This window comes from Lynx rufus, unplaced genomic scaffold (assembly GCF_022079265.1).
Source record: "Lynx rufus isolate CCGP_SWC_20201006 ecotype Redwood Valley unplaced genomic scaffold, mLynRuf1.p SCAF_24, whole genome shotgun sequence".
NCBI lineage: Eukaryota > Metazoa > Chordata > Mammalia > Carnivora > Felidae > Lynx > Lynx rufus.
Genome location: NW_025814839.1, coordinates 10,894,461 through 10,911,384, shown reverse-complemented (window position 1 = coordinate 10,911,384; position 16,924 = coordinate 10,894,461). Strand labels below are relative to the sequence as shown.

Sequence of the window (16,924 nt, the reverse complement as noted above, 5' to 3'; positions counted from 1 at the left end):
AGTCTTGTGGGGAGGGGTCACCGGTACATTCCCTGCACTGGACCGAGGATGGGGGTGCTCACCTGACTGTGGAGTTGCTGCAGCTCCTCTAGGCTTTGCCTCAGTTTACCCCTCTCTCCCTCCATGAGTTCCCTTAGGGCTCTTGAGTCCTCACTGGTCTGCCTTATCTGTTCTTCTAAGGAGTCATCATCAATTCTCCGGGAGCTCTGACAGCCAAAGAGAGCCACCAACCACAGAGATGGTGAGAGCAGGGGCGGGTGTGGTGAGATGGTTAGTGGGAGAGAGGGGGAAGTGAGACGGTAGGGATGGATCAGTTTGGGGGAGAGCAGGATAGAGGAGATGGGGTGGAGAGGTGGAGGGAGAGACAGGCAGAGAAAGAGGAGACAAAGGAGGGAAGACAGAGTTAGAGGAGAGAGATTCTCTTGCCCAGTTTTGATCTGCAAACATTAGCTAGACATTTATTTTTGTTTCAGGCTTCAGGGAAGTCGCATGAACAGCACACCTCCCTCTGACCTCTCCCTTCCCCCAGTGACCCAGCCTCCACAGTACAGTACCTTCCACACACCAACACGACATGTTCAGGTAAGGACAACCACCCTTTCATGACTTCATGTAATATGGGTAGAAAGACGTTAACTATTCTGTAGGAGGATGGAACTCGAAGTGAAACAACTGCCTGAGAGCCGGGGGTGTGAATGGAAATCTGTCACGAAGCTAGAAGAAACGCCAGTCTGCCCAGGAAGCCCATAGGAACACTCCTCATCTCCACAAGAGGAGCCACATCTGGAATTCTAAAAGGCCCTTACTGATCTTCTCATCGTTCCGTGCTCCCTTGTATCCTTTCAGCAGAGGCTTCCAGTCTGGACAGTTTGCCTATTCTCAGCTAACCCCATCACGAGGACCAATGAGCTACAGAAAAATAACTTGCAGTTTTCACCGGGGTTCAAATTTCTACCTTCAAAGCTTTTAAGGAAAGCCCTTGAACTCGAGGCCACCATGGCCTGGATTTAACCATGTGGAAAAAGGAATCCACTTATACACCAGTATCTGCAGGAAGAGCACTCTGGAACTTCCATTCCTGGACGCTGCCCCTCTGCCTGATCACCAGCACACAGACCTCCCAAACAGTAAGGGCTCAAAGTTGCTACAGACTCTTTAAGGTTCCACTTCTGGGGTTAACCTCATCCCCTGTGCTTGCTTTCAACCTCCCACTAGCCGGGTCCTGTGGGGTGGGGAGCTTCTCGGCCCAGCCGCTTACCGTGGGCTCCATGCCATCCACAATACTCTGTATCAGTCTCTTGAGCTCACTGAGGGCCGTGCGCAAGCTGCCGGCTGGCACGTCCTTGGCAGATGAGGTTTCCGAAGACTCATCCATCGAGGAGTCCGTGGAGACGGCCGAGTCAGCGCTGTCGTTCCCCCGGAGGTGCGAGCAGAGATAGCGGACCTGGCAGTAGGCCTCCCAGAGCTGCAGTCTCAGCTGCCCCACAGAGAATTGTTCCCGATTATTGGCTCTAGGGAGGACCGCCCCCACTCATCTCGTCCTAGTGTAGGAACCCAACATGCTGACACTCAAGAGCCCAGTTCTGGCAGAAAGACTTTTTCTTTTTTAAATCACCTGTCCCGAGAACTATGGATACTTATGCTGGGCCTAGTACGTCTATACGGACTCCCAGTTCTTAACTCTCCAGCCCTCTACCCATCTCCCATTTCTCTATACAGTCAGATACTGTGGTGGGAATCATGATTAGGGGAGTGAGTGGTTGTGAGGAGAATGAAAAAAAGCCAACTGGATGGATCATGAATGTTCTAGAGCCCAGTCAATGCAAGAGGCATGAGGCTGAGGATTAGCCGACAAGCATTTCCTAAGAGGCACTGGGTAACAGTGAGCCAGAGACATGCTCCGGTCAGGGCCTGCTTCATGACAGCTCCAGCCAGCAGGCCTGGGCTCACACAGGCGCAGGGCCACAGGCCCTTGCCAGGCTGGAGCTGGAACCATAGGAACCGGACAAGGGAGGGCTGACGGGCTCCTGAAGTCCCCAGGCAATCTCGTGTGCTGGACTGATGGGGCATCAGCACCTGTTCTCTCTCTTGCTCCAGTTCCTCAGCCTCCATGCTCTGTTCGATCTCGGACAGGAGGGACGTGCTGGTGGCGGCGGAGCTCTGCAGGCTCCTCTCCTCGGTGAGCTCCTCCACCTTCACCTGCAGCTGTCGGTAGGAGAGCCGCACCTCCTGGAGCTCCAGCTGGCTTTGGTGCAGCTTTCAAAGAGACAGCAAAAGGTAGTGAGCGTTCCCCGACCACAAACAAATGAGAAAAACCGCTCCGAAACCCGATCACACTTCTAGGTCCAACCACCAATTTACAGAAAAATACAGAGGAGAGAAGAACATGCTAGATTACATCAGGGGTGTGCAGGCAGTAAACTCCAGATTTGGGAAATTCTTTTTTAAAAAATTTTTTTTTCAACGTTTATTCATTTTTGGGACAGAGAGAGACAGAGCATGAACGGGGGAGGGGCAGAGAGAGAGGGAGACACAGAATCGGAAACAGGCTCCAGGCTCCGAGCCATCAGCCCAGAGCCTGACGCGGGGCTCGAACTCCCGGACCGTGAGATCGTGACCTGGCTGAAGTCGGACGCTTAACCGACTGCGCCACCCAGGCGCCCCAAGATTTGGGAAATTCTACAGGACAAACAGCTCAGCTTCTTTACGATGTATATTTTAAGAAAAAAAGATAAAGGTCTGGAACCTATAGGTTAAAAGGAGACTTGAGAGACGTATCAACCAACTATAGTGTGTAGGCCTATTTTAACTTGCATCTTGATTCAAGTAAAAAATGTGAGGAGCAACTGGGACATTTATGAGGCAGTTACGAATTTGAACACTGGGTATTTGAAATTAAGAAAATACTGCTGTTTTCCCCTTAGGTATACTAGTCCTGTGGCTGTGTTTTTTTAAGTTATCATTTAGAGGTAGTCTTTGTTTACAGATGAAATTATAAAAATTTGCGGATTTACTTCAAAATAGTATGAGAGAGAATCAAGAAGATGTAATGAATGTGGGGCAGGACTGACTGGGGCTCACTGGTTTGTATAGCTGGCAGTGGGGTACACTGGGGCATCATCACACTATCCTATTTTTGAATGTCCGAAATTCCCCATATTAAAAAACTAAACACACACACATAAAGGCATACAAAGTAAGGTACCATTAGATGCTCACCAGAATACCTAAAATAAAAACCCACCACAAAATAATAATGATACCAAGTATTGATGAGGATGTGGAACACCCAGGACTTTCACTGCTGTTGGGAGTGAAGATATACAATCACTCTGAGAAACTGTAGGGCAATTTCTACTGAGTGAAATACACAGCTGTCCCATGACCCAGCTGTTCCACCTCTAGGTGCAGACCCAACACAAATGGCTGTACATGTGCCCAGAAGACACACAAGATGTCTATAGCAGCCTTCTTCCTTAAGAGCCACAAATGGGGGCAGGGTGCCTGGGTGGCTCAGTCGGTTAAGCGTGGAATTCTGTCTCCCTCTCTCTCTGCCCCTCCTCTGTTTGCTCTCTACCTCTTTGTCTCTCAAAAATAGACAAACATTTGAAAAAAAAAATAATCTTAAAGAGCCACAAATGGGGAAACAATCCAAATGCCAATACAGAATGGAGAGAGACAGTCACAAACTAGAATACTACACAGCAGTGAGAAAAGAACACACTGCTACCATATGCCATAACGTGGATGAATTTCATAGACATAATATGTCAAGCAAAAGCCTGACAATAAACAATATATAATGTGTAATTCAAGTACGAAAGTTCTAAACCTTCCTTCAGATACAAGAGATGCAAGTGGAAGAGAGGTCTGCTTTTGACCAAGTGTCAGGTACTGACCAGGAGGTGCAAGAGGGAGGCCTGTAGGATACAGATAATGGGCTTTATCTTCATCTGGGGGGTGTTACAAGGGGATGGATGGATATATATATATATATATATATATATATATATATACATATATATATATCACACATATATATACATGTATATACATATATGTATGTATTATGTATTTTAATGTTTGATTTATTTTTGAGAGAGAGAGCACAAGCAGGGGAAGGGCAGAGAGAGAGGGGGACACAAGATCAGAAGAGGACTCCGTGCTGACAGCAATGAGCCCAATGTGGGACTCGAACTCATGAACCATGAGATCATGACTTGAACCAGAGGTGGATGCTCAACGGACTGAGCCATGCAGGTGCTCCATGGGGGTATATATCTGTAAAAATTCACTGGGCTGTCCACTTAGGATTTTTATGTTTTGCTGTATGTATGTCGTATTTTAATGAAAAAAAAAATGAAGGGGAAAGGGTCTGGAAAGACACTGGGGATCGGATTTGGAAAAATATGTGAGTAGAAATACCAAGAATTCCCAAACCCAGGAGAAAAGCGGTCTCTGCTATTTTGTGTGTCATACCTCACAGTTTACAGGTAAAGCCCCAGGCCTGGGAAGAGCCTTACACAGCATGTAAGGCTCAGAGAAGGAGAGGGATGCCAGTGGTGGAGAGGACAGCAATGTAGTTTTCATGGCTTACAGCCAGGGCTCCTTCTTTCTCTTGCTGCTGCTACTTCACCCCTCTCGGCGTTCTCTGTGGCCCCTTTCTCGTGGAGTCCAAGCAGGGCACCGCTACCCGGTGAGGTTCCTATTGCTGGAGGTAAGACACGACTCCACCATGGCTGCTAAATGCCATGCTCTACTAGTGCACTCCACCACTACACTTGCTTTAACACACAGACCCTGTCCGTAGAACCTTCATCTGTTTGCACTTGTCTGCATACTACACCTGCACAGGAGCAATGTCTCCTGCTCTTGTATTTGTGGATTGCCCATCCCTCCCTTGTAAAAGATTTTTTGGAAGTTGGGGATGGGGAAAGAATGTCCTGGGATTTAAATGTAACTAATTTATCCTTTCATTAGATAGAATTTCTGGGGTCACCCCTGTTCGTTAAAAATAGAGCAGACACTGTCCTGTTTGTTGCAGGCTGCAGGCCAGGTAAGCCGTGGCTCCTGCACAGATGCAGACACTGAGCAGCAGTGGGTGGCAACTCGGAGCTCTGCAGTTCTCATGAATGAAGGAGGCTGCCTCGCAGAGCATCCACTCGGATCCTTTAGATGCCCGAGGGCTTCACCTCTGCTGGTCGGGAGCAGACCGTGGTTGGCTAACAGCACCAGTGATCTGGATGTGCCTTAACTCAGAAGAGCCGGTGCCTGGCTGCTAAGAGAGTGAAAAAGGCCCTGGCAAGTCTGCTCTGTGTGGTTCCCATGCATCAGCAATACCTGCTGGTCCAGTGGGAACTCCTCCAGCCCCAGTTTTGAGAAAACTCAGAAAGAAGAAATTAGGGTTAAAAAAAAAAAAAAAAAGAAAAGAAAAAGGACATTCCTAAGAAGCATTTGGCACAATTACAAATGGCATACTAAGTTGGCAAAATGCTTTACAATTATTTTCTAGGTAACTCCACATACATCTCAGCAGGAGAAGTTCAGCATAGACAAGAACAAGTTCTTATGCACTGGACAAAATTAGTTCAATTACTCATGCGCACTTCAGGGTGCTTAATTAATTATAACAGCAAGAGAATCAAAGACCAGGACAGGTCTGCCCTGTCTGGTCAATAACTGGTCCAGAAACATATGCAGAAAACAACACATCAGAGGAGGCTTAAATATAAGAAACCTCTAAAATAAGGAATAGCATCCTTTATATAAGAAAGATGTCACTAAATATATTTATATATCTATCAACAAGGAAGACACCACATCCTTGTTGTACAGCACACTGAGCTTATGACACTCATGCCACCAGAGGTGGCAGAAGTGGGAGCGCTCTCTTGTTTCACACTGAGGGAACAAAGATGGTATGATGTTAAGTGTCAGAGCAAGGTCTACACTGCAGGCCACCTGCTCCTGGGTCACCCCACAGCGAGTGGAGCCTACGCTTCCCGATGATGAAATCCACCTACTCACTGAGACAAGGTCCCCACACACATCTGTAAGATGCCCATGTAGGTATAAATCAGAGAAGGACAGACAGAATACTTTACTGGGTATTAAGAGTTTAGCAAAATGCCCAATTTTTCAACTTACTGGGTATTCAAAAAATAATTTTTATCCCTATTCTCGGCCTGAAAAAGAAATGACGGTTGGATTTAATCAGTGGTTTAAAAATCATTGTTAGGCAGTAGAACCCCAACTAGATAGTGAACCAGATTAAAGCGGGGCTACCCTGGCTGTGCAGGCCTGTTGCTCTGCCTACTTAGACTTCCTTTTGTCCTTTATCTGAAACAAAGGATTAAAATCGTGGAATTATATACATTCCAAAGCCATCAACTCTATATTTTGCAAGTCTGATTTAGGACCTCTCAACTACTATCTGAGTGCGCTGGAATTCTTATTTCTGTGTCAGTACAGGCTATGTTAGCAACAGAAAGGGCTTTCTGGAAGACACTGGTAATTAGCAGCAGCTTAAGGAGAAGAGAATCTCCTATGAGCTAAAGGAAAAAAAAAATCACAAAAAGGTGGGAAAGATAAAAATTCAGCCCATAAAAGCAGATTTTCCAAATCAAAGTGTGAACTGCCTGATGTGATATATAGGCCATGGGGTGAGTGGCCCAATGGAAAGACAGTGGATGTGCAGACATTGAGGACGTGAGTGTGTGTGACGTGGGGCTCTTGCTGCTGGAGAGCACACAGCCCACTGTGCGAGCCAGGTACTAGATGGAGCATGCTGGTCCCGTTCTTCCCTGTCCTGAGGTCCCCAGTTCTTGATTCGAAATAACGGACTTCTCATCTGTGAATTCCAGCTAGACTGAATGAAAGTGTCCTTTGGGCAGGGGTCGCTTCCCCATTCTTCTGTGTTTCTTTGCCTTCTCCTCCACACTCTACCTCAGCAACCCTCCTCAGCAGAGTGCTTGATAGGGTCAGAAATTCTGGTGAAACACTGACCTGCAGAGGCATGGAATGTGCTAGATGCTGTCAATGAGAATTACATGAAGCAGGCGTGGGGGGCTCTGTTTTTAATTCGACCAAGGATTACTTTGGTAAATGATTCACTTTTTCCTAAGCCTCAGTTTTAGGATGTATGCAAAAGCACTCTGTTCCCTATAAAGTGTACAGGTGTTCACCACTACTATTATCATCATCCACCTTAGAAGATGAGCAAACTCCTTTCCATCTTGAAAATGGCCGTGAGGCTTTCACCAGCACTATTTTCTAATCGACATTTATGGGAAAAAACGTGGAGGGTCATAAACTGCTCATTTGTGCTTAAAGAGGTTAATCACTCAGAGGGCAGCTTAGCTGATGGTGTCAATAACAAGTGATATCAGCCTAAGATATTTCCTTATCCCATGTCCTAGAGCTTTCCTCACCAGCTGACCACCGAGCCCAGTGGGGTCTGCCACAGCCTGGTCTTTGGGGGAGGGACCTGACTGGTGCTTCAGCACACCTGGCTGACCGCCTCCACACCAACAACTCTGTCACCATCCCCCCCACTCCCTGACACTCAGAGGATGTCCAAGGGGGAGAAACATGCTCTTAGCCACTGGCCCCAGGTGCTCCTAGGCCAGTGTGGCAAAGCTTTCTTCGCAGCAGGTGTTACACTCTATTTCTGTAGAGGCCAGCAGCGATTGTCTTTTTGTTTAGAGGGTTGTCAAGTGTGAGCCTGGGGATTCAGCTGAGGACTGGTGGCAGGTCCCAAATAAGGACAAATATGAACATGAAGCAATTTCCTTTAGGAAGAAAAAAGAGGCCAATTAGGCTCACAAAGGAGGTTTGGCCTATGCCTTTTCTAGCAACTGCTGGAAGAAGGATGTAAGTCTTGCTGTGTTCAGTGGGCAGCTTCTTGATTTCTGCTCAGTGCAAGCCAACTAAATGCATCAGTCTGGGAAAGCAGCAGCAGAGAGCATTGAGAACCAAGCACAGAAAGTCACAGGCTCCCTCTGAAATCTCTAGCAGATTTCACAAACCCTAGGAGGCAGAATGACACTCCCCAAGTTCCAGTCATGTTAATAGTCCAGAAAGAACTCTCTGAAACTGCTCCAGAGGCCAGTGGCTCAGAACAAATTGGAAGGGTAACCTGTGGGTAGCAATGCATTTGTCTTCAGCAGAGCCAGGCTGGCCAAGTTGGTGAGCACTCAAGGAGAACTCCAACAGGGCCAACAGAGAGCTCGGCTTTCCCCTCTCCTGAACCCCACAGTGGCACTGGCCTCCCAGCTTTCCTTCTGGCTGGGCAGCTAAGTGCCCCTTTCACCTGGCCCTAGTTCTACAGGACAGCTTCTCTGCCTCAGTACCTGGAGGTCTTTGTCGTGGCCTTGCCTCTCCAGGATCAGCACCCGGTCCTGTAGCTCCTCCACAGTCCCCTGGAGCAGGTCGTTTTCCTCTAAGGTGGCACTGAGACGATGCTCTAGCTCCCGTTTCCGATCCGACAGCATTTTGATCTGAAAGGGTGGAGAGTCACAGGGTGGTGTGCAGTTACACCCAGGCTGATGAGTAGGAAGGGAGGAACTAGCCTCAAACATGAAGGCCTATGTCTCTCCAAGTGCTCTGCCCAGGGGCCTGGTGCCCCCATCTTTGAGAGAACAGCTGTGAACTCCCAAGATGAAGAGAAAACCCCTCCCTTCTAGAAACGTGTCTGGGAAGGGGTGGGAGATGAACTTTGGGGAAGCTGGAATGTGGGATGCCAGGAAGAGGAAGGGAAGGGTCAGTGTTCTGGAAATTCCACAGATAAGACAGAGAAGGGCTCCACCTTGCCTGCCCATGACTTTACCTCAACCCCACAATTTCTGGGGGAGTGGAGCCTAACCCATGGTTCCATTCTTCCTTCTCAAGTCATAAGCACAAGAAAATGCCCGAGACAGCCCAGTGAGCTGCTGTATTCTCATACTTCACAGCTCTCTTCTGTACTTCCCCCCACAGCTAACAGACCTGGCTCTAGAGGTCGCAGCTCAGACCTGGTGCCCCAGATTAATGGGGGAGTTGGTGGGGTACAGAAGGCAAAGCAGTGCCTGCATCAGTCTGTGTCCTGGGAAGGAGCAGGACACAACACAAATGAGTAACTGATTTTACTCAAAGTGTCGTTTTGCCTGAGCAAGTAAATTGTGACTAGAAGCAATTTTGCTCCTCTTATTAAACAGACTGGTATGTTTGTACACTGTGTATCTAGCCAGCCTCAAGAGATATAAATCTGCTTTCAGGAAGGTCTGTCTAGTCTCTTCAATGTCAGTAAGAAAATAAAGGATAAGAGGAAAGAGATGCCAAGTCTTCTGGCCTCAAGGTGTGTAGGCTCAGTAGGTGTGCTGGGGCTCCACAAGGCCGACAATGCTTCACCCCGAGAACACTGCCCGGGCTAACGGGCTACGGAAGCCTTCCCAAGTTATGCAGGGTCCCCTGGCTCCTCCTATTTATCAGGTCCCTGCTGGATTGATCTCTCAACCAGCTTCTTGCTCCCAACATGGTTAAGATGTTCTGGTGCTCTCCAGTTTGGCCTGGAGAACAATCTATTAAGAGAACCAACCTCCCACCCTTTCCTGGGGAGATCTGAAAATGAATGTCTGATGCATCTGAGGTTCTCTGAAATCCACCTTTCCTTCTGCTTTTTGTCTATTCTCTGTCTCTACACTAGAATTCTGTTCGTAGGGTACAGATCTTCCCTGGCCACCAATCAATCAGATAAGATGCTGTCCTGGGGAAATGAAGTATGTGGCCTTTGTCCAGAGAGATCAGGTATCTAGCCAAACAAAGACATACTGTCTCTCAAGTGTGCACCTGGGTAAGGGACCAAAAGGAACAGGTCCTTTTTGTGAATGGGGCCACTATTCCCCACACTGAAGCACATTACCCACATGAAGGGAATTCTTACTCTAGGTGATTTTCATTTAAATACCCTCCAACCTTTACATTTTCCTTCCATGGATAATCTTTGTTTCTCAAGTTCCAGTCAGTGAAATAATGAGGTAATACAGTTGTGATATACAATCCTGGCCCCTTAAAAAAAAAAAAAAAACTTTAGAAGTTCAGAGCTACATGAAGTAATGTACTTGGACAATTTCATAGGCTGCCTTTTTAAAGTAGCAGTGGTACTGCATGAAGGCATTGATATTAGATGACAACTCCCTCATCCCACCCTATGCACTGAACTTGTGACCAAATCTGCCAGTTAACGTTCCTGGGAATGACCCTGAGTCACAAGGGTCTTGAAATAGTGAGCAGAGGCGAGAGGAAAACAGGCAACTTGAAGGAGTCAGAGCTTGGCAAAGGCGGTGGGACAGAAAGTCATGCACACAAGTGGTCACACACAGGCATGCCGAACCCCGCCGGAACAAGCTACTTACTTCAAGAACCTGCTGCTCAATACCAGTAGTATTTCCAAGGGGAAGGAGAAAGGAAGGGAATGATAGGCAGGAGAAAAGAGAAGATATTGACAGACTTTAGGAAAAACATCTTCAGGTCATTTCCAAAGCAGGGGAGCAGCCACCTGGGCTTCTCTGCGCCTGACCACACCGACGGATTCCTTAACCACAGCGGGGGTGCACATTCATCTGGCCCTAGACCCTTAGACTGTCCCCTCAAGTGTACCTTAGCCAAAGGGTTGCTGTCCAGACAACTGGCTTAGGGCCCCTCAAGATCAGACTAGGTGGATGCCGCCCTGGGGAAGAGCCCCTGTTTGGGCTGCTGATACGACTTCCCTCTTCTCCCCTCCCACAATCGGGTTCTCACAGAGTTGTCCTCTAAGTGCTTTTTCTTTCCCTCTGGCCCACTCAGGGCCATAGACCCTGACTGCCATGCTCTGGCCTCTCATACACTTTTAACAACATTACTCGATTCTAAGTACCACACGAGGTGCTTTCCATGTATTAACTCATCAAACACAACAGTCCTATGAAGTAGCTACTTTATGACTCTCATAGGTGAGAATTACAATAGGTCCCAATAAGGTGGACTGAACTGGACCTACATGGAATAGAGAAAGGGAAAATCCTCTTCCCCATCCTCTATTTAGGATTGGCAAGGACGTTTGTGGACGGATTAATATGTTCAGTAAAAGCGGGTCATTTGTGATTTCAACACACTCAGCAGTGACTCTGAGCAACCTTATTCTTCCAGACAACAGGCAACCCAGTGCAACGTGAATCAAGTGTTCCCCATTTAGTTTCTTACAGATACATCTCTAGAGACTTTTAAATATTTTTAGAGACTGTAGACAAAACAAAGTTTTATTTCCCAGTTCAGGGGCTCCTTATCCACCAGATCCAGTACAGCGCCTCTAACGAGAAAAGCACTTCCATCTCCAAGCAGTGCCACACAGGCGGACTCACCTCAGCCTGAAGGCTTTCAAGCCTGATGATGTGCTGGTTAGTCGAGGAGTTTTTCTCCCGAAAGTCTTCTCTGAGGGCATGGACTTGCATGGAGAGCTGTCTCTCAACTTCTGAGGCCTGCAAGCAGAAGAGACCTTCAGGGTAGATTCGGAGGCTGTGCAAAGGAAATCTGTTAAGATGTCAGCCTTTCCTTTCCCAAGCATCTCTTTACAACTTCCTACTCTAGAAGGAGTATAGGATGAAATGCGGGTCCACGTAGTCCCTAGTACCCAAACAAGACAAACATCCATGTCTACTTCCACTACGGGGGGAGTTTATCTTGGTAAAGACCACTTTGCCTGTCAGGGGAAACAGGCCTAAGAAACAGCAAGGTCTCAAATGTTAAGTACCATCATTATCACTCTGTACACAACAGAAGTTCAGCAAACATCTACTAAATAGAGAAAAAGTCTCTGTTTTACGTGAAAGAATAAGGCAGATAGATATACCTACTACCTTAGAAATTCCTTTATTTCTCTCATCCATTTCCTCAGTAAGGCCCAAGTGAATCATCTCTGTCTACATTTCTCATTTCCATTCAACATAGGCACTATTTGAAGTTCCCTGTCACATGTTAAGATTTTTTTTTGTAAGATTTTTAAGTAATCTCTACACCCAATGTGGTGCTTGAACTCACAACCCTGACATTATGAGTTGCATTATCCACCAACTGAGCCAGCCAAGCACCCCAATGTCTGTTAAGATTTTTGCCATTCTTTCCTCAAGGACATCTTTGGCAACTTTTTTTAAAGTTTATTTATTTTGAGAGCGAGCGAGCACAAGTGGGGGAGGGGCAGAGGGGGGAGGAGGGGAGAGAGAGGGGGCAGAGAGAAGGGGGAGACAGAGACAGAGACAGAGAGAGAGAGAGACAGAGAGAGAGAGGGAGGGAGGGAAGGAGGGAGGAAGGGAGGGGAGACAGAGAGAGAGAGAGAGAAAATATGAATCCCAAGCAGGCTCCAAGCTGCAAGCACAGAGCTCCACATGGGGCTTGAACTCACAAACCGTGAGATCATGACCTGAGCCAAAATCAAGAGTCAGACACTTAACCAACTGAGTCACCCAGGCATCCCCATCTTTTGCAACTTTTAATTCTCCAGGGGAGTGCTGGCTGAGACGCTTATTTCCAACCCTAATCCACTTATTTTCTAATGCTCAAACACAGCAGAACACCAACGACATTTAGTGTGTCAGCACCTTCTCTTGAACATGCAGGAGAGTGTTTTGAAAGAATGCTCCCTTGATAAGACTTGAACTCTGGTCTTTTTCTTGGGAGTCCAGCCTAGCTCCCAGTGAGGGGAGCCCTGAACACTGCCTGGTAGAGAGAAGAACCACGGGACAGGTTAAATAACTGCCTCAGTGCTTTTCTGAGGCCAGATGGGGTCAGTAGGCTTAATGAGTTCTTGGGAATGATCACCATGTGTTGAAATGGTTAGGAAAGGCTTCTGGAGGAAGTGGGATGGTAATGATGTTGACTTCGTAGGCTAGCTGTTCAGTGAGGCTCTCATATTAATAGATACATGTTCAATAGTTATTTTCATCTTCAAGGGCTGTATAAGCAATTGTCCATCTTAGGTTTGGTCCCATAGATTCAACTATTGCTCCCTTAGACTAGAGAGCCATATAAGGATCTCAGCCTATAGTTCTAATTTTTAAACAACAATTACAAAACACACAAACTAAAAGCAAACCATCTCATTTTACTTATTCTAAATTTAATTTTGGACACCACCAGCTTGTTGTAGTTTCTTAATCACTCAGAAACACAATGTTAGACATCCTTGCTTAAAAATAACATTAGTAGGGGGCACCTGGGTGGCTTAGTTGGTTGAGGGTCCGACTTCGGCTAAGGTCATGATCTCGCAGTTTGTGAGTTTAAGCCCCGTGTCAGGCTCTGTGCTGACAGCTCACAGCCTGGAGCCCACTTCGGATTCTGTGTCTCCCTCTCTCTCTGCCCTCCCCTGCTAACGCTCTCTTTCAATAATAAATAAACGTTAAAAAAATTTTTAACAAAAAATAACATCAGTAATATGTACTGAGTAATTATGATGTGCCAAGAACTGTGCTAAATGCTTTCAATGCATTATCTCAATTGTCACAGCCAAAGGAGTGGTTATCCAGCTCAATTTACTAACGAGGGAACAGACTCAGGGAAATGAAAGAACTTGCCAAACTCTCAGTAAGTGACAAGATCAGAATGGTAAATGTGGGGCTGTCTTGTCCCCAAATGAGGACTTGGATGCAAGCACACCCTGTCTTGCTGCACTTCACTTCATTACAGACACTGTGTTCTTCACAAATGGGAGGTTTGTGGCAACCTGCATTGAGCAAGTCTACCAGTGCCATTCTGCCAACAACATTTGCTCACTTCCTGTCTCACGTGTGAGAATTTTGGTAATTCTCTTGACGTATTTCAAACTTTTTCAGTATTACTGTATTTGCTATGGCGATCTATGATCAGTGATCCTGGATGGTACTATGGTAACTGTTTTGAGGTGCCATGAAATGTGCCCATTTGAGAGGACAAACTTAATAAATGTCGAGTGTGTTCTGACTGCCCCACCGATTGGCTGTTCCCCCGTCTCTCTCCCTCTCCTCGGGCTTCCCTATTCCCGGAGATACAACTATATTGACATTAGGTCAGTTAATAACCTTACAGTGGCCTTTAAGTGTTCAAGTAAAAGGAAGAGCTGCACATCTCTCACTTTAAATCAAAAGCTAGAAATGATTAAGCGTAGTCAGGAAGGCACATCAAAAGCTGAACAAGGCCAAAAGCTAGGCCTCTTGCACCAACCATCAGCCAAGGGGTGGATTCAGAGGAAGAGATCTTGAAGGAAATGACAAGTGCTACTCCAGTGAACACACGAATGATAAGGAAAGAAACGGCCTTATTGCCGATCTGGAGAAAGTTTCAGCGGTCTGGATGGCAGAACACACCTGGCACAACACTCCCTTAAGCCAGAGCTAATCCAGAGCAAGGCCCGAACTGTCTTCAGTTCCGTGAAGGCTGAGAGAGGTGAGGAAGCCGCAGAAGAAACGTGTGGCACTAGCAGAGGTTGGTTCACGGGGCTTAAGGAAAGAAGCCATCTCCATGACACAGAAGTGCAGGGTGAAGCGGCAGGTGCTCGTGTCGAAGCTGCAGCAAGTTATCCAGAAGATCTAGCTCAGGTCATTCGTGAAGGTGGCGACACTAAACCGCCGATGTTCAGTCCAGGTGGAAGCGCCGGTCGGGGGAAGATGCCGTGTAGGGCTTTGGTAGCCAGAGAGGAGAAGTCAATGCCTGACCTCAAAGCTTCAAGGGACAGGCTGACTCCCTTGTCAGGGGCTAGTGCAGCTGGTGTCTTTGAGTGGAAGCCACTGCTCATTTACTGTTCCGAAAATCCGAGGGTCCCTAAGAGTTACGCTAAGCCTACTCTGCCCGTGCTCTGCAGATGGAACAACAAAGCCTGGATGACAGCACATCTGTTTACAACATGGTTTGTTGAATATCTTAAGCCAGCTGTGGAGACCCACTGCTCAGAAAAAAAAGATCCCTTTCAAAACATTAGTGCTCACTGGCAGTGCACCTGGTCACCCAAGAGCTCTGATGGCGTGGAGATGTACGACGAGATGAATGCTGTTTTCATAACGTCCACTCTGCAGCCCGTGGACCAACGAGTCATTTCCACATTCAGGTCTTATTATTGAAGAAATACATCTGGCTAGATGAGCTGCCGTAGACAGTGAGTCGTCTGACGGATCTGGGCCAAGTCAACTGGAAACCTTCACCATCCTCGAGAACACGGAGAACATTCCTGATTCACGGGAGAGGTCAAGATAGTGACGTTAACAGGAGTGTGGGAAAAGTGGATTCCAACCTTCATGGAGGAGTGGGGAGGGTTCCAGACTCGAGTGGGGGAAGGAGCTGCAGATGGGGTGGAGACAGCGGGTGAGCTGGGATTGGAAGTGGAGCCTGAAGATGGGACTGAATTGCTAGAAACTCGTGGTAAATTTGAACAGAGGAGGAGTTGCTTCTCATGGAAAGAGAGTGGCTCCTGGAGATGGAATCTGCTCCTGGTGAAGATGCCGTGAAGACTGCTGACATGACAACGAAGCACTCAGAACGTTCTGTACACTTAAGTGAGAAAGCAGCGGTGGGGTTTGGGAGCACGGACTCCAATTCTGAAAGAGGTTCCACTGTGGCTAAAATGTTATCAAGCAGCATCACCTGCTGCAGAGAAACTGTTCATGAAAGGGAGAGTCAATTGATGTGGCACACGATGTGTTGTCTTATTTTAAGAAATTGCCACAGCCATGCCAACCTTCAGCGACCCCCACCCCGCTCAGTCAGCAGCCACCACCATCGAGGCAAGACCCTCCCCCAGCAAAGATGACCTGCCGGAAGCTCAGATGATGGTTCATGTGTGTTTTATTTTTTTTTTTTTTGCAATAAAGCACTTTTAAACTGAGATATGTAAGGTTGTTTTAGACATAATGCGATTGTACACTTAATAGAGGACAGTGTAGTGTAAACAGAACTTTTTTTTTTTTTTGACAGTGGGTGAGCTGGAGAGATGCGCAGAGGGAGAGAGAGAGGGAGGGAGGGAGGGAGGAAGAGAGAAAGAGAGAGAGAGAGAGAGAGAGAGAGAGAGAGAGAGAGAGAGATTCTTAAGCATGCTCCACTCTCAGCACAGAGCCTGACGTGGGGTTGCTCCCACAACCCTGGAATCATGACCTGAGCCAAAATCAAGAGTCGGACGGTTAACCAACCGAGGCACCCTTGTGTAAACACAACTTTTATGTGTACTGGAAAACCAGAAAATTTATTTTACTCGTTTTATTGTGATGTCTGTTTTATTGTGGTGGTCTCGAATCAAACTTAACAGTATCTTCAAGCTATGCCTGGATATAAATTTTAGATACGGAGTGAGTTTCATCTGCCTGCATCACATATCTGAATGAAGACAGTATTCATTAATGAGGCAGTACAGCAGATGTCTATATCCACGCCATTAACATGTAACAGCAAAAACTTATGAGAACCCAATATCATAAAATGTATTACATGGGTAAATGTTTGCCTTTACAAGCATTGAACTTCATGTTGTTCAGAAAAACAGGTTCCTATTAAACATTAAAATGAAAGACTTGGGGGTGCCTGACTGGCTCAGTCAGAAGAACATGTGACTCTTGATCCTGGGGTCATGGGTTGAGCCCCATGTTGGGTATAGAGAGAATAAACTTTGGGGTGCCTGGCTGGCTCAGTCAGTGGAGCATGAGACTTGATTCTCAGGATCATGAGTTCAAGCCCCACACTGGGCATCGAGCCTACTTAAAGAAGAAAGAGAATTTAAAAAAATAAAATGAAAGCCTTAAACAACATAAACCTTCATTTTATTAAAATACAAAATTTTCACTTGAAGGAATTGTTAAGATGTTTGTTTCTGTGTTTCCTCTAGCTTGGTAGTAAAGTTATGCTTTCTGGAATTTAAAGAGGATGCTCTGTGTTATAAAATGAAACATATCTTGCTAGG

General features: G+C 46.7%; 1 protein-coding gene across 3 annotated transcripts in view; it reads right to left on the bottom strand.

Annotated features, from left to right (window-relative positions):
- Positions 1–16,924, bottom strand: part of BICDL1 (BICD family like cargo adaptor 1) — a 105,610-nt gene that overhangs the window by 14,652 nt on the left and 74,034 nt on the right. For 2 of the 3 annotated variants that reach the window (XM_047087982.1, XM_047087986.1), the window contains exons 3-7: positions 11,376–11,492; positions 8,352–8,498; positions 2,077–2,256; positions 1,259–1,477; positions 63–206 (exon numbers count right to left, since the gene is read on the bottom strand). In XM_047087982.1, coding sequence (XP_046943938.1) covers positions 63–206; positions 1,259–1,477; positions 2,077–2,256; positions 8,352–8,498; positions 11,376–11,492 — 807 coding nt within the window. The remainder of the gene's footprint in view (positions 1–62; positions 207–1,258; positions 1,478–2,076; positions 2,257–8,351; positions 8,499–11,375; positions 11,493–16,924) is intronic. The other variant, XM_047087985.1, reaches the window with a different exon arrangement.